This window comes from Balaenoptera borealis (assembly GCF_965194805.1).
Source record: "Balaenoptera borealis genome assembly, chromosome: 4".
In the NCBI taxonomy this organism is placed as follows: domain Eukaryota; kingdom Metazoa; phylum Chordata; class Mammalia; order Artiodactyla; family Balaenopteridae; genus Balaenoptera; species Balaenoptera borealis.
Window position 1 is genome coordinate 62,694,419 of NC_138861.1, and position 18,187 is coordinate 62,712,605.

The 18,187-nt window shown below is 38.1% G+C and overlaps 2 protein-coding genes and 1 long non-coding RNA gene across 5 annotated transcripts in view; 1 reads left to right on the forward strand and 2 right to left on the reverse strand.

The window, feature by feature from the left end:
* Positions 1 to 720, reverse strand: part of DCK (deoxycytidine kinase) — a 57,481-nt gene extending 56,761 nt beyond the window's left edge. The window contains exon 1 of one of the 2 annotated variants that reach the window (XM_082390288.1): positions 382 to 719. In XM_082390288.1, coding sequence (XP_082246414.1) covers positions 382 to 472 — 91 coding nt within the window. In that variant the 5' untranslated portion in view covers positions 473 to 719. Of the gene's footprint in view, positions 1 to 381 lie in introns of both variants that reach the window. The other variant, XM_082390289.1, reaches the window with a different exon arrangement.
* A 206-nt stretch (positions 721 to 926) lies between these two features.
* Positions 927 to 7,864, forward strand: LOC309627974. The gene is made up of 2 exons (XR_014244077.1): positions 927 to 1,052; positions 4,354 to 7,864. It is a non-coding gene; the product is annotated as an uncharacterized lncRNA (long non-coding RNA).
* Positions 5,739 to 18,187, reverse strand: part of MOB1B (MOB kinase activator 1B) — a 68,488-nt gene continuing 56,039 nt past the window's right edge. The window contains exons 4-6 of one of the 2 annotated variants that reach the window (XM_082390301.1): positions 16,630 to 16,763; positions 14,389 to 14,552; positions 5,739 to 11,720 (exon numbers count right to left, since the gene is read on the reverse strand). In XM_082390301.1, the coding sequence (XP_082246427.1) occupies positions 11,643 to 11,720; positions 14,389 to 14,552; positions 16,630 to 16,763 (376 nt within the window). In that variant the 3' untranslated portion in view covers positions 5,739 to 11,642. The remainder of the gene's footprint in view (positions 11,721 to 14,388; positions 14,553 to 16,629; positions 16,764 to 18,187) is intronic. The other variant, XM_082390302.1, reaches the window with a different exon arrangement.

The following is an 18,187-nucleotide window of genomic DNA, read 5'->3' on the forward strand; positions in this document are numbered from 1 at the left end:
TATATTGTACCTCAAGAACTGACATACAGACACATCCAAAAGAAACACCACACACCGCAAAAACAAAACCCTTCCCTTTGCGCGATCCAAACAAAGAGGATGAAAGGGACCCCAAGCGCGCCTCACAAAGCCCGCAGGCCTAGGCCCGCCGCCTGACGCCCAGGGGTCACGAACACCCTCGTGGCACGGGAGGGAAGCTGGAGAGGCAAGAGAAGGGTGCTTTCGGAGGCTGGGGAATTTGAGGGCGCGTCTGCAAGCACAGGAGCACGCTGGGAGGAAAGCCCTCAATGAGGAGCAGCAGGGATGAAGCGAAAGGGCGCTTCAGCCGCCGCTGCCGCGACTACCCCTGCTTTGGGACCAACACTTCCCGAGGCTCCTTACCGATGTTCCCTTCGATGGAAATTTTCTTGATGCGGGTCCCCTCAGGGCTGGCTGCGGGAGATGGGCAGCTCCTCTTGGGTGGGGTGGCCATGCCTCGTCTTGTGGCGGCCCCGAGCGCGTCGGGCAGGGAGGGCTGGGAGGTGGCCAAAGGTGTGCGCTGCGGGGTCGACGCCGCCGCTGAGCTCGCCTTGAACTGCAGGCTCTCTGGCCGGCGGGTACCCGGGTTTGATTTTGGCGCGCGGATGCAGCTGCCGACGGAGGCGGGACTGTGAAGTGGCCGCCCGCCCAGCGGGGAAGCCACGCCCCCGCCTTCCCCTAAACCTGCGATCCCTCCCGGGCCCCTCCGCCGGCGCCCGCCCCCGCGGGGCCCCTGCGTGCGCGCCCAGCACGAAGGGTCACGGGGAGCGGGGGAGGAGGGGCGGGGCCGCGCGCGCGCAGGCGCACCTCAGCCCAGGAGGCGGTGGCAGGGGGATCTTCCGGGAACCCGGGCGGGTGCCCAAGGTCGAAAGGGGCTGGAGGGTGGGGCTCGAGGGTAGAGGGCGCCACCTGCCCTCGTCACCAGGAGTGGGCCGGGCTTTGGGGAACTCGCTTGTCCCGTGAGGTTTGTGGGTTCTGAGCGTCTGGACCGAATTGGTTGGACTTGAAACTTTGAACTTGTCAGGGGTGAGGCGGTGAGTAGTAGAAAAACCAAACGGATTACCCTCTGTTCTCAGCCTGGAGGCTATCATCAGGCCAGGTGGCGCTGGGAATGTATTGCAGCCTTACTGTGTGCCAGACATTATTTTGAACGTTTTTCATTGGTTAACTAGCAATCAAGTGCCAGAGATCCTACCATTAAACCCATTTATCAGTGAGGAAACAGGCACTGAGGAGGGATGTTGAAAGTCTCTAAGTCAGTGTGAGTGGAACTGGGATGGGAATTGAAGTATCCAGATGCCACACCACAGGAAGCCTTTTCTGATCTCTCATATCCTGATTTGGATGCCCCATTTATGCTGAAGGGGAGCAGAAGTTGCCACCCCCAAATTTGCCACTTTGGCATATTACTTTGAATTAAATAAGGACACTCTAACCGTCCTTTGTTCCTCCTGAAGGCAGGGGCTAACTCTCCCATATAAAAGTTACCTTCCCTGTACCAGGAGGGCATCCTATCGCCAGAGACTGAGAATTTAGGGCAGAGAAGGCTGGATAAATAAAACTTGTTACTGCTTCAACAATTTACTACACCAGGCCCAAACCCCTTCGTCTTGTCAGTTCATCACAAATTTGTTTCTTTGCCTAAAAAATATAAAAGCTTCCTGCTTTAGTCATTTCATTGAGTCTTACATTTTTATGGGGCTCCCATATGTAATTAAATGTTTTTCTCCTGTTAGTCTTATGTCAATTTAATTATTAGACCAGCACCTAAAGAGGGAAAATTTCTCTGCCCTACAATGCTGTGAAAAAGTTACCACACTGGGTAGGTTTCTGTTCAGCATAACTATAAGCCTAATTAAATTTGCATACCCTACACCTAGCACATAGTTAACAAATGTATGTTGAATTTCTGAATGCCTACTTACGTGCCCCGTCCTCTGCTAGATGACTCATCTAGCTGGGGACAAATGTAGTGTAGAAACGCCCAGAGGAATTCATTTTTAATCATGATAAAGACCTAGTAAACAGGCCACTCCCCAGTCTACAAGTTCCCAAGTTCAAATTGTCTACATAAACCAAAGGCCCTATTATTCTTTTCTACCTTACAACCAACATCAGACCTGAAATGCATCAAAAGGTGGAGTAAGAAGGAGGGGCTAAATGGTGAAAATCTGTTCTCAGAAATAAAAGGCAGAAATCAAAATGTGATTCCATGGGGAACTCTAAGATGAAAACAGAAAAAATCATTTTTTGTAAATTCCCTATTTCATTATGGTAGTATTTTATGTATATTACTTTTGTTTATCCCCATAGTAATTAGTAGCAGGATGCTTGAAATGAAAAAGGCCTGAATACTTGTCATGGGGATGGCAAGGAAGCTGGGGAAGCTACTAGGTTTTTGTTTTGTTTTGTTTTTTGGTCCCACTGAGCAGATTGCGGGATCTTAGTTCCCCAACCAGGGATCAAGCCCAGGCCCCCAGCAGTGGAAGCTCGAAGTCCTAACCACTGGACCGCCAGGGAATTCCTGCTACTAGGTATTATATTCCACACCCAAACTTGGGGGAAAAAAACATGCAATGGTAAGGGTTTTGGCAGCTACTGAGAGAAGAATAAGGCAAGGTAAGTCTCTGAGACCTTCAACAGGAGGAAAGTGGAACTCAGTAAGTCCCATATGGATCTGACAAAGATGTTTGGGGTTGAGGATTAGAAATCTCCAAGTGTGGTTCCCCCTCCACCAAACCAAACAAAAAACAACTAAACAAAAACAAAAACCACAAAAGAAGTACTTGTATAGTGCAGTGATTGAGAGTTTAAGCACTGGAAAATTAAAGACTGGTTTCAAATCCCAGTTCTGCCAGTGTCTGGCTGTGAGAACGTGAGTTCCTCCAAGCTGAAGAGTGTACCTCAAAAATACAAATGGGGAAACAGGAAACCTAGCTCTTTTGGCATCAATTTCAGCATAATTTCCCATTATGCTGCATAACCAGTGGATAACACAAGAAAAAGCCTAGAGAAAAGCACTCTCAAAAGTACCTCCCTGATTTTTGTCCACAGTCCCTTATCTGAAACTCCTGTAGTCCACTCTGTTTCAGAATTTTTAAAATTTTGGAATTTATGGGACTTCCCTGGTGGCACAGTGGATAAGACTCCGCGCTCCCAATGCAGGGGCCTTGGGTTCGATCCTTGTTCGGGGAACTAGATCCCACATGCATGCCACAACTAAGAGTTCGCATGCCACAACTGAGACCGCCTGCCACAACTAGGGAGCCCACCTGCCACAACTAAGGAGCCTACGTGCCGCAACTAAGACCCGGCACAACCAAGTAAATAAATTTTTTTTTTAATTTTGGAATTTAGAAAAGAAATATAGTTATATACCACATATATTATGTAACCATTCCTCACCCTCCTGCAGAAGTGTTAAGTACACTAACATTTTGCAGTGAAACATGTTTTCACATTAAGTAGAATAAAGACTATTAACCTTAGATCAGGTTAAGTTTGCAGTGAATTCAAGAAAATACTTTGTTTTCTGAGCGTTTCAGATTTTGGAATTACAGATAAAATACAGGGTATTAGAGCAGGGGTCCCCAACCCCCTGTTAGGAACCCAGCTGCACAGCAGGAGGCGAATGGCAGGTGCGCGAGGGAAGCTTCATCTGCCACTCCCCATCACTCCCCATTGCTCGCATTACCGCCTGAACCCCACCCCCGCTCCCCCCGCCCCCTGTCCGTGGAAAAATTGTCTTCCACAAAACCGGTCCCTGGTGCCAAAAAGGCTGGGGACCTCTGTATTAGAGCACTCAATCAGGTGTGAGCATGCTACCATCTTAACCCTTCCTTGCCAGAAATTTTACTACTTCAATTTAGGAATTCATGTTCTCCAGCGGGAATGATGGTACAACTAAAGAATGAGACAGGGTCTCCTAACTGATAACATACAAGTTTATTAAGAAAACTCTAGGGATTTCCCTGGTGGTCCACTCGTTAAGACTCCGAGCTCCCAATGCAGGGAGCGCGGGTTCGATCCCTGGTCAGGGAACTAGATCCCGCATGCCCCAAATAAGAGCCCGCATACGCAACTAAAAAAAAAAAAAAAAAAATTTCCGCTTACCGCAACTAAGACCCAGCAGAGCCAAATAAATAAATAAACTCTAAACCAACTGAGAAAATGAGAACAAAGGCAAAAAAAATAAGAGGTCTTGAACATTGATAAGTAGTGGTTACACGGCCCCTGCATTTGTGTACACAAACCCAACAACTTCTGTAAAAGGATGTTTATCAACTTAATAAACTTGCTTATAAATTTCTCCTTGCAACCTTCATTACTGCCTAGAAAACGGAAGGACGCAGAAGCCATCATAACAGCAAGACTGGGAGTCTTGAGTGATTCCAGCAAATCTGAAGTGCGACAGCAGGGCATAGGAGCAAGCCAGCAGCCCTATATAGCTCCTTAGCAAAGGAACCTATATTTTGCTGCATGCTTGCAAAGGTGAACTTCAGTCATCAAGAAAACATCGGGCTTCCCTGGTGGCGCAGTGGTTGAGAGTCTGCCTGCCAATGCAGGGGACACGGGCTCGAGCCCTGGTCTGGGAGGATCCCACATGCCGCGGAGCAACTAAGCCCGTGAGCCACAACTACTGAGCCTGCGCATCTGGAGCCTGTGCTCCGCAGCAAGAGAGGCCGCGATAGTGAGAGGCCCGCGCACCGCGATGAAGAGTGGCCCCCGCTCACCGCAGCTAGAGAAAGCCCTCGCACAGAAACGAAGACCCAACACAGCCAAAAATAAATAAATAAATAAATAAATTTATAAAAAAAAAAAAAACATGACACTGTAATCATTATGCTGTTCGTAACAGTATCTATGAAGCATGGCTGTTTAAGCATTAAAGAAATAATTTAGAACCTTTGTTACCAAAATGCATCATTCCATACAATATTATATAGTAAAGAACCATATAGATTCAGTACATTAGAGGCAAATGAACCTAATTATCAAAACAGTTAATTTTTATACGTGTAAATTTCTTTCCATACAGTAGGCGCTTTGTACGTACTATATATGCATAATAACAAGGTATTTTTTATTGAAGCATGCAGACACAGTCCACATCGGCATGGACTAGCATTTTCTACTCCTAGTCTTCATCTCAAATACCAATTAGTGACACTGGGCAACTACGGCTACTACCATCAAAATATTCTCAACCTAATGGTCTAAACACAATTTCCTCTAAACATAAATACCTCTAAATAATGATACTCTACGAATACTCTAAAATACACATTTCCTTTTGGAACTTAGGTATCAGGGTAAAATGAGGATTCTCCCATACTGTTTATTCTTTAATGGTCTGTAAGGAAGACAAAATATTAGATAAAAGCTTAATGGAAAGGTGAATAAATAATTATTTTACTAACTATTCTCATGGTAATAGTATATTTAAAGAAAATAAACAAAACCACTGGCCTCAAGATCAAGCATATTTGGGTTTTCAAACCCTGGTCCTAATCAGTGACTTCTATGATTTCTAAACTTTAGTTTTCTACTATAGAAGACACTGAGCCACTAACTTCCAGGGTTGTTGTGAGCATTATAAAAAATAATGCCTAACAAGTTTTAAATGTTCAACATATTTCATATACCTTCAATATTTCTCTAGGAATCTGTGCAGTGTGGGAACACCTACAGCAAAAATAAACAGTAATGCAAAGTCAGGATTCATGGCCAAACATAACTATTTATTATTTTTTTAAATAAACATTCAGTTTTCTTCCTTTAAAGAAAAAAAATCCTAGAATTTAAATATTTCCAATCCCATCACATACAAGTCTGTATACATTATTTACATCTCTCAATTAAAACATATTACAGATTTTCTGACATTCAGTATCCCCTTTTATTTTTTAGTTTTTGCCGCACCACATGGCTTGTGGGATCTTAGTTCCCTGACCAGGGATAGGACTTGGGCCTCCAGCAGTGAAAGCGCCAAGTCTTAACCACTGAACTGCCAGGGAATTCCCTCAGTATCCCCTTTCAAAACAAAAACGATAGAACAGTTGAAGTCTGATCAAAAGTAACTACAATTTGAGTGATCTTGGCACAGTTTACAATATAGCGCCCATGTTGCATTTCATGTTTTAGATTCAGCTACTTTAACAGAGAGAAATTGTTCATCTCCATTAGAGCAGGATCCTGTCTTACTTATTCTCTGCAACAGTTGCACAGTGTGAATGCTGCCTCACGCTTCCATTTATGGCACTGGCAGTATTCTTCTGGTTTTGTCCTCAGAAATGATTCTATTAAAACTTTAAGTATTCTCATGTTTATTGTATTCTCTCTCAACCTAGATTTCATGATGCTGTTCCTAGATAATTTTTAGCAATAATGTAAAGGGAAAGTTCAAATAAAACAAATTTAAGTTTTCCCCACAAGATTAGTGTCCTTACCACCCTAGTAATGCATGTACAAAAATAACAAATACAATTTAGTGGTTGTAAAAAACTATTTCCCCTAAAAATAGTTATCTCTGCAGAACAACTTAAGGAGAAAAGTGTTCTTAAAATGAAAATGCGAGAATCTATTTTACAACTTGCACAATTAAGTAAACAAAATAAAAATGAAAACGTGCAAACCTGTAAGAAACACCCGCACATATAAGAATTTAATAATATATAACAGAAATTAAATATTAATAAAAGATTTAAATTTATATCTCTAGTAATCTCAGCTTCAGTGACGTAGTTTAAAGATAGCTGTCAACCACAGCAAACCAAAAATGCTTATGTAAATTGTAACATCCAACACTTCAGCTGCAACCTATGTATTGACAGCAATCACTTCAGAATCACTGACAGTGAGGACCTATATAATCAATCTGTTTTGTTTTTCGTGTGTGTGTGTGTTTGTGTGTGTTGTGAGATGGGGGAGAGAGGAGTATATGGAAAGTCAACACTAGTAAGGAAGTAATTTACCTCCAAGGAGAAGGAGATGACAAGTAAACATAAGCTTGGAAAGGCCAGTGATTTCACTATCTTTGAGGATTCTAATCCAAATTTTTCTATTGTATAGTATTACGTGCTGAAAAGGAAATTTGTATCACACTTGCAAAACTGAGAGTACTCAGTATTTTAATCTGTATTTTCTCTCTTTTGTCAAAATTTAAGTATCAGTTCAGCTACAAGTGGCAGACATGGAGCACAGTTTTATACCTTCAAAATGAATTTTTCTCTATAATTAGCCCATTAGGAGAGCCTCAAAAATTCAAATTGTCTGCAGTCAGAATTGTTATTATATCTTAAAATTAAACTTTTCCATAAATCATGAAATAGCTTTATCTCTAAACAGTTATCTCATATACCATTAAACTGATAGCTCAACAACTGTAATTCCTGTGGTGCAACTTAATATTATGACAAAACGCTGATATTTAAATCATTTTAGGAGCGGTCCTTAAAGTATAGATCTAGAATAGTGTTTCTAGGAATTGGTATATTCTTTAATATCCCAGATAAGTTTCAAAATAAGTTAAGTTTTCCTCTTGGTATGCAGTGACATTTTCAAATATACTTCTTGTCTCATATCTTTTAAAAAGACATTCAAAATGTTAAAGTTATAAATCACATATGAAATGATTATACAACTTGAAATATTTTACTGTGATACACAGACTTAAATTCAGCATAATTAATATATAAACTGTATTCCAATTTCTTTTTACAATGATCTCCAGTCTTTAAATTCAAATTGTTCATTTGCGTGAAAATAAGTTAAAAAAAAAAAGCATGGAGGTAAAGGCTGCTGCTTCCTTAAGCTATTTCTATCTTAAATATTGGATCCATTTTTTTTAAAATATATCTTCAATCAAAACTACCCTACAGTACTCAAGATATAATCCAAAAGTTATCAGGGAAATGGACCAAAAATAGAAAATAAGAAAAAGACTTTGGTTTTTTAAACTATTATATTTAACTGTAAGGTAAACTAAATTAAAAAAATAAAATAAAACTTGTACATCCAAACGATACTGCCTACTTCAAAGCAGTGACATCAGGAAACTATTTTTTTATTAAATGATGTTACAAATCAATGCTCAAAACATTCTCTTCTGCAAATTCAGAGCCTATGGCATATTCTTTTGAACTTCCTTAATAGTTTAGTTCTAAGAAAACAGCCAAAGTAGAGTTGTTTTCATGAATGAGATAGGTCATATTAAGCTTCCAGAAAAGTTTTCGGTGCAACTGAAATGATAAAACAGATTTTCTTGCATAGTCACAAACCAATTCTCAAGGCATCTCTGAAAGTGTTCCAGAAACATTACACCTTTGCAGCATAGCTGGAATAAGTAGTGCTCCCAAAGAAACTACTCTGAAGATCAACTCTCATTTGAGATGTTCAAGGTATGACATATTTATCTTAAAAGGAAGTCCTACAACTTAATAATCGTATCTCACATATTTTACCATTTCAGTGGTTATCAAAAACTCTCTCAGAGAGGGTGTACACAAAGGTATAAAAGAAGTCTGTCATTTTGCTATTTTCCCCTAAGCAAGGAAAATGCTAATACATAAAATGCAGTGTGGTGATTACATGTAAAATATAAATATCCACATTATCTGTAATTCCTGAATATGAGATTGTAGTGCTTTATCTTTCCTGATAAGCCAGGCAGTAACTCAGTCTGCAACATATTATACACTAAACATATCTTTTCCTACTTAATTTTATGCTGACCATTTAGCATTTAAAAATGACAAAGGTAGGAAGAGATAGCAATCTAAAATCTTTCAATTTAAGGTAAACTGACCTCCAAAGCCTCTACCAGCTAACACATACTTAATGTTTTAGTGCAGCCTAGTGCCATGGTTTTTATGGGAAACAGAATAATCAAGCCAGTAAACGAAAGCCAGGAGCACCACCTACAGCTAATGAAAAGATTATCACTCTGCTATTAATTTCTCTCCACCACCATTACACCGCCATTTAAAAGAATTATTAAAACTTGCTTCCTATCAACATTTAACCAAAGCTTTGTGACAATACTATGTTAACTTACTACTTTATATTTTATGCTTTCATCAGCAGATGAGAAAACCAACTTCTGCTTTATATCTCTGTATGAAGAGCAGGGGGGAAATCATTATCCTGGTTATTTACAAATTAAGAAATCTGGAAAGAATCGAATAGACATTTATAAGCAAACTATGTTGTAAAACCAAGATTTGATCCTTATTTTATAAAAGGCATCTTACTAATGCTCCTGGGAACCAAATGAATCAAAGCAACTTTGTATTAAGTCAGTTATTTCTCACATGCTCTGGTGTTTCCCTCTTTGCAGCCACGTAACACCATGCACAATGCCAGGCCTCTCCCTGGGAGAATGTCTCTACTTTGTTACCATATATACACATACATATTTCCTTACTTCCCAATACCTCTGTTTAAAGGAATACTCAGAAGCAGGCACCTGAGATTCCGGCACAGTGATAAGAAACTCCTATCTACATAGAGTGGAAAAGTAAGTCCGACTACTAAACATTAATTTATAATAACATTTGTACAGTGTACTACTGTACAAGGCTTAAATGAGCAAAAACAATGTTTCACTTGTCTCTGCAACCCCTTTATTACTAGGTTGATATGAAGTCAAATGCAGTATTGGAAGACTATTTGAATAATCATATGTTTCATTTTCCTAAATAGATAGGACCCCAAATCACTAGATGCCAGATTTTGTTTCCGCATCAACCCACAGTGGCTGATATTATACATTTGGATACTAAAAGATTTGTTTTAAGGAAATCAGCTAGTTCTCATTGCAGTTTATAAATAAGTATGACCAATGAATGTCCAATATATTTGCCTCTGCCAGGCTCTCCTGTTACTTTCCACTGTTGGTACTTGGAGAATGATTGCTAGAAATGAGAAAAAGGCAGTTCCTACTGATCATAATTGTAATGGCATTAAGTTGTATCACTATTCTACTTGTTAATGGCAAAAACAAACTGATTTCATTTTAGATTCTTTTCTACTGTTTTTAGTCTATACAATTTCAGAGTAAGATTTCTATTCTACAAGGAAAAAGGTATGTTCCTAACAAAGGAAGAGTATATATTTCTAACTGAAGGAAACAAATTTACCAGAAATGACAAAATTAAAACTGGAAGTCTAAAATGGATATTTCACAAGAGTAAAACTGAAGTGAAAAATGTTAACATTTATTTTAAAAACTAAGTTTCTGAACTTTTTACTTATGGGAATAGTTCACTAGAAAGTCATGGCAAAAAAAAATATAAAAGTTAGTAACTACTACTTTAGCACTTTCATTATCTGATATCACTGCAAAGAAAGATTTCCTTTCACAGTGGAAAAATTAGAAGTCAGAATGCTTCAAGTTGGGCCTATAACAAGTAAAGAAGGTACTGTATCATTTTAAAATGACAAACACCAGCTCCATTCACTGAATGGAAATGCTGTAAAGTGATCAATTTCCCCAAACAGACCTTAAATTCCATGTTTATGTCTATATCTAAAATTAGTAATTTATTTTTAACTTCTCATGGAAGTTGATTCCTACAAGGAAGTCTCTAAGACTTTGCTTACAAGATATTGATTAAAATATTCATGCCATTCTATTCAAGAGTTTTGAGAAAGGACTTTCTTGAACTTGACTCCCCGTACTTAATCCCATCTATAATGCACCATTCAAACTAACCCCCTGCAAACAAACACACACTCCTATCACCTCTTCTTCAAAGTAGAAGGGGATTCTGCAGATTTATGGCTCATTTGGCAATTGCTAAGAAACCTCACAGTTCAGCATCATCTCTGAAGATGGCAAACCTATATATAACCTGAATTTTTACACCTACAGTGCAGCTAACATGTAGAAAGAAGCCAAAATGTAATCGGTATTACATTTCAACATCTTCAAGTTTCAATATCACAGATATCAAGAGATGGAAAAGACCTGCTTGTAGAACTTTAAGCATCTGTTGAACAGAATTACTATCAATATCAAAAATAATTAAGAAATACTAATTTTTTTGCTCTACATGCACACCTTTACAAACTGTGTTTCTTTAATGTAGTAAAAGCTGGAGATCACCAATTTAGGTAAACTATGGCTTTTATCAATAGGTATTTTGAAACATGCATCAGTAAGTGCCGTGGGTAGTAATCCTAATATTGTTTCAAGCCCTGTTCAGTTCTATGTCTGTGCTTTGCACCTCAGAAATGAGCCTGCCAAGGCACTTAAAAACATAAGACTTCTGCGGACTTCAAAAATCAACCACAATTTACACAATGGAGAACCCCCATCCATCAGCAGTCCAATCAATAAGCATTTCTTTCAACATATAGTATTATCAAAAATTCCCCAAGTTAAAAAAAATACTGTATGCCACTAAGACAAAATTTACCCCTAACAAATTAATAGAGAATGGTTCTTGCCTCCCTCTAGCAATAGTATATGGTTTCATTTATTCAGAATAAAGAAAAAGGAACCCAAACAAGCCCCCCAAACCTAACATAAAAACAACCAAGATAAAAATAAAATAAAACAAAATCCAAATACACTCCACACAGCTTCATTTGAGGAATAATTTGCACACATCTGCATCCTTTTATCTGTCCTTTGAGGTGAGTTTTTCAATCAGTTCCTGGAGTGGTGCAAGTTCTCTTCTGTCAATAAGGTTGAATTCCTATGTATGACAAAGGCAGAAGAAATAGCAGAAACACATTATTTACATCTCACTCCAAATCAGATTTCCATTAACATTTGTTGGAAATTAGCTTTTAAAGTAAATAAAAGTCAAATCTTTTTTTCAAGAAAATTTTTTCTATTCCCTACCTCTGTGTCTTAGGCAAATCACTTAACCACTTCTGATATTATATTTTACATCTGTAATAATATTAGGGTAAATTACCTCATAAGATTATTACGGGGACTAAATGTGATACTGTATGTTAACCACTTCATGTAATCCCTGGCACAAAGTAAACGCTCAATAAATGGGAGTTGCTGCTTCCTGTTAAAAAGGAATAACCAGGGCACCATTTAGATATAGTCAACCAAGCAGGGATCAAAAACAATCTCAGGCAAATTTCAGCATTATATGAAGAGTAAAAAAGTTAGTTTATGTTATTAACTAACGTATCTGCAAGCTACCATATAATGTGGTATGAGAATAACATGAATAATGTGGAGTCCACAAATGATAAATAAATCCTGTAAAGAACAAATAAGAAAGCCTGGATTTAAATTGTGCTTCTTTAGAAGTTCTACCACTGTCATTCTGAAATTCAATTATGAACAGATTTCCCCTGAACTATAAATTATAAGGCTAATAAAAAGTGGCTGTTGATACTTCTGATCTTTTGATATTCTGCCACAGTGGGGCATTCTGAGCTCACAATTTCACTCATTTATTAGCATCCATCACGTGCCAAGCACTGCAATAAGTACTAGGAAGAGGCATTAAGGGGCATTCAATAGCAAGTCTACCACTAAGACTTGCGGGGTCTGGACCAAGAGCACAAATGGATATACATCACATGACTAAGTTACTGTATTTTACATTAAGCTAATATATTGTTATATATGTTCGATTCTCCTACCTTAACAAACACACCACAGTAGCCAGGAAAGCAGATTCAAATTTAGAATTCTTAAGACTCCTCAGTCTACACTGGAAAGTAGTGACATGAGGAGAGCCAGTCCCTGGCCCTCAGCAAACCTCCCTGATCCACCAAACCGCAGCTCCATCCTGTACTTCAATGGGTCTCACATGCAGTAGTGTGGACACCCTGACAGGCTTATAAAGGCAATGTCCACACACACTCACCAACAGCTGCCATCTGGCTATCCCTTAGGTCTGGCTATCAGAGATATGACCTTCCCTTAAAAGAACGGACCAAAGGAAAAGATCCATGCAAACCCTGGCAATACACTTGAGACCATGTGGGCAGGGAATTCTGAATCTCAGGTATCCAAGCACATACCAGAAGGGATCTATGTAGGTATGTTCTTGGCCCTGTGGATTTCTCACTCTGTGGGGAGGAGTATGGGGAAGGGCCAGAGCAGAACTTCTAAATTGTGAGGCCCAGGGCAGAGGCCACTCTCACTCAAAGAAAGGGTGATACTGTATAACTAATGGACCCACCTTTAAGAAGGTCACAGTGTCCTGAGATGTAACTAGGCTCAGATGTGGTAAATGCAACATATCAATCCCTTACTATTTGCTAGGAGTTGGGAGATACAGTGTACTTTAAGATCATACAGTAAGGTAAACCTAAACCTTCTGGTGGGAGAATATCCTCCCCCAAAACACTAAAGCCTCAAGCAATCATGTTCTGCCTAAACCAAAGCACAGATGCAAATTTTAGGATAACATTTTGTTTCTATTGGTATCTATAGATGGGATACCATAGTAAAATAATTGCTCAGGGCAACAGTTTTGGCAAGTTACTATCTCCTAAAATTTGTTTATATAGGTGAAATTAAGATACAAAATGTGTGTCCTCATTATGAGGAGTGTATATAGAGGGAAAATAAACACCTTTTTCTTTGTGGAGATGGGGCATGGGAAAGGTATTTATAAGTTTATGCCCACAGATATACAAAAACAACACAGATTCAAGCTTTGGACTTCTCCTGCCTACCATCTCCCTTCTCCAAACTCCACCAAAAAACAGCTGCTCAGCTTATGCATTTCTACCTCTTTTTCACTCCTACCTTTTAGTTCTCTAATTATTAAAGCAGGACAAGAATAGCCTCACTCTTTTTAGTCTACATCTCTAAGGCCCATTCTCTGAGAAATAAAGAGAGAAGGAAGAGGAGGTCAACTAAGGATTCAGATCAAAAATTAATGGACCTCTGGAACTTCAACACTCTTTGGGACATTTTTTTCCCCTTTGGAATAATGGACAGTACCTAATTCAAAAATTACTCAGAATATGGTTTTAAATAGGAGGGAAAAAGGTATGATATTTAGAGTCCATTTCCATGGCAAAGTATGCTAAATAAAGATCCAGAGCAGACAGGAATTGAGGGTTAACAGGAGTAGGAGGAGTGCTCAAGACCAAGTTCATCTACATGTTTACCAAACTAGCCAGGTTCTTTATTCAGCGGCTCCATTATGGACTGTTAACTGAAGCAAATCCAAGGTAAGACCTCTCAGATTCACTGTAGATTTGCAATGGAATTCAGAAACCAAAGGCCAATCTTTATCATCATGGCAAGTATTAAAGGGGATGAAGACTAGAGAGAGATAGCGAATTGTATCCTGACAGTATGGATGTAGTATTTACCTCAAAACTCTGTAGATAACTGCTTTTTCTGAGCAAAAAAGATCTCCTAATCCAACTTACCTGGACAAAAAAAATAAAGTGCTTGAAAGATGTATTGAGATGTGCTTCCTCCTGAAGCTGGATCACAGGGTCAAAATGCTGATGATAAATGTGAGCATAAACCCTAAAGAGGCGTTTGAGTATAGTTTTTGCCACAGACATGAAATTCTTCGGAAACGGGACACCTAGTAAATAGATAAACAACCCCCTCTATTAACAAGAAGAGAACAAAGCATTATCAGCAAATGGCAATATAAATTACCAAGACAAGGCTGAAAATAAGAAGTATTTATGAATTACTACTTAAAATACCCATTGTACTTTTCAAAAGTTCTCAACATATCATGAATGAAAATAAACTTCAATGCTTCTACGGAATAAGAATTTGTCTTCAGTTTAGCCCTTTAGGCCTCTAATATACCACCACTTTACCAAAATGAAACAAATAGATGTCTAAGATGGTAATGGAGCTAAAACGTATATTCAGATCCTCAGATTTCTTACGCTGAACACAAATAATGTATTACTATGTTTAGTTTTGTTTAAAATACCTGCAATACATTTTCATATTTTTTTCTATGGAAATTATTTCATTACTACACCAGGTCTACATTTACCCTGAAACTAGCTGCAGTCTCAGTTCAATTAGAGAGACTTGTTTTATGAATTAGAGCACTTTTACAGCATTAAACAAATACAAAACTAGAAAAATACAGAAGTCTGCATCCTTTGTTAAAGTGGCTAAATGATCCAGATTGGCAAAACACAAGGCAAATACTGGTACTACTGGGTTCAATGTCATCACATTGCCTACTGCCCGTTTAAAAATATTATAGATCACAAGAAAACATAAGACATTTTGGGGTACATAAGTGTCTCCCAAAATGAAGGGACACTATATAAAATAGTATGCTTACACTCTTCAAAAATGTCAGTGTCATGAAAAGACCAAAAAAGCCTGAGAAATACACATATTCCACATTAAAGGAGGCTAAAGAGACATGACACTGAATGAAAACAAATGTCAAAGATTTTCTTTTGCTCTTAAGGATATTACTGGGAAATTTTGAAAAATCTGAATAAGATTTGTAAATTAGACAGTAGTATTGTACTGGTGTTAATTTCCTGATTCTGACAGTTATACTGTGATTTTCTAAGGAAATACACATTGAAGCACATACAGATAAAGGTGCATCATAATTGCAACTTACTCTCAAACAGTTCAGGAAAAAGAAAAGAATGTGGAGTGGGGAGGGAGGGAGAGAGAGAGAGAGAGAGAAAGCAAATGTGTTAAAATGTTGGCAACTAAAAAATCTGGAAGAAGGATACATAGGGATTGTTTGCACAATTCTTACAAATTTTCTAGAAGCTTGAAATTGGGTTAAAATTAAAAGTTAAAAAATATATTATGAAGATAAAAGATAAGATGAGGGCACTTATCCCAAACCATTACTATGTATATAAGTAATGCAGTCTTGAAAAATAGACCTTTTATTACAAAGGCTCCAAAGTAGTTAAAGCATTCAATGAATGTGTTTAAAACAAGCCATAACAACAGCAACTATTTACATTGCTGACTCCTCTACAATATCCTTCTCCCCAAAACTAAAAAAGCATAAAATACAGTCAAAAAGTTGAAAAAGAGCAAATTCTTAATTTTTTCAGAAAACACAGTTGTAAGGAGTTTGACACACTAAAGTCATATGAACTGTCTAAATGTAATTTCCACTTGAAAGGTCAGCCCTTTAAAAGGTCAGTATATATAAAAGTCACTCAGTTGATAACAGGCCAACCTGTCAAATCTTGTTTTCTTCTCACCTAGCCTGATTTCACAGCCTGCAAGGTTCACACCGTGGGTCATGAATACAAAAGCCCTCTTTGCCACCAATATAAGGTAAAACTGTTTTGAAGTCATATAAACTCCCTTCCTAAACAAGAAATGGATATGACTGCAGCAGATGATACTGGTTGCTTACCCAATGTCCAGTCTCTTTTTTCCCCAACACAGGCCAGATTTGTTACTATCCAACATATACCGATCTTCTTACTGTTTAAAATTATAGGGAGGTTTACCTAATGTTCATGATAAACTTGGTATGAAAAAGATAGATACTTTCAAGTACATAAGATTAGCAATATTTTGATAGGTATGGTAATCCAACATGGTTAGATTTTATCTAAACTGGAATAGAGAGGCAATAAGCCCTAGAAACGCATGAAATTAGAGATAAATCATGATGGATCCCAGTTAAACAATTATACCAATTTTTGATGGAAATAATGTCTCATCATCCAACTGGTCCTGAACCCAAGTCATCAGGTAATCAATGTACTTTGGTGCAGAGCACTTAATAGGCTTCTTTATGTTTGTTCCATCTGCCCAATGATACTCATATCTGTATTAGAAAGATAAAAAGTACACAGAATATCAGTGTATACCTATATATCATGTGTATATTTTTATATTACATATATATGTTTATTAGGAATGTATTCAGGACATATTCTAATCTCTTCCTCCAAATAAAGATTTTTTGCATTTGGCACTTAAATTTAGCATTTTTAAATTGCTATTGGACTATTTTGCATTTATCAGGATACAAATTAAGCAGATCCCACCAAACCCATTTTTTGTGAGCTTTCCTTCATACATAGCAGTTATATTTTAGAATCACACATAGTATAAACTGCCATAGTAGAAACCCTAAGTTTACTTCCCACTTCTATGATGACCATCTTTAATCTTTATGATTATTGTTTTCTTCCTCAAAAAATGTTTCTCCTTACGCAGTACAATTCTTTTTAACTTGGGGCTTTAAATTTTGGGTTAAGACTAGAGAATGACATGGAAGCGCCTAAGTAAGATTAATGAAAAAGAGAATGATTCAGTATTTGAGTACATTTGGTTGAGGAGCTAAACATGCCTTTGAGGAAAATTGGCAACCCAAATAAAGATGCCTATGGTATCTGGGTATTAACCAGACACTATCCTTTGGTATAATAAACATTTAATGTACACCTACCATGTGAGAAATACTGTGTCAAGGAATACTGTTCTTGAACAAGGGACACTAAAATGAAAGACACTTTCTCTGTTCTCAAGGAAAAAGACTAATAGAGAAGACAGACTTGTAAATGAGTATGTAAAAACAGTACAACAGAATGCTAATGGAGTTACTTAAACAAACACACACACATACAACCACAACCTGGTTTTTAAGACAAGGAGTAAGCATGCAGCTGAAACTCCATGTACTAAATTATCTAAACTGAACTAGCATTTAGTTTTTTAGTTTCTGAAGGTTACTTCTGCCACTTAGCTTCTCTCTTTGAATCAACTGTGTTTTTATAATCTTGTCCCAGAGTTTGGACTGACATAATGATAGGTGATTAAGCCTAGCAGAGGAGCTGGAAGAAAATATAATGGAAAAATACTACAGGCTATTTTAAACAATGAAAACTATCTTGAGATAGGATAACAATGATGCTTTCTACTTAATCATAGTTACTTACACTTGAACAGTAAATCTTAAACAGGATACACCTGAATAAATATTCTGACAGCATACCAACCCTGGGAAACAGGGATGAATGTCAAGTCTACTTCGAAAGTCTCCAAGAGGAGATTCCCCAACATTTCTTGGCATCCTGTTCCACTATTTAATCACTTTCACAGACAAGAGATTCTTCCTAACATAAAACAAAAGTCTCAAGTGTGACTTAAGCCTCTTCTTGTTCGAGCCTCTTAGGAGACAGAGAACATGAATGGTAGGACCTCTAGCCATCATTACTTAGTCTTCATTTAAAGACAGGAACTCAT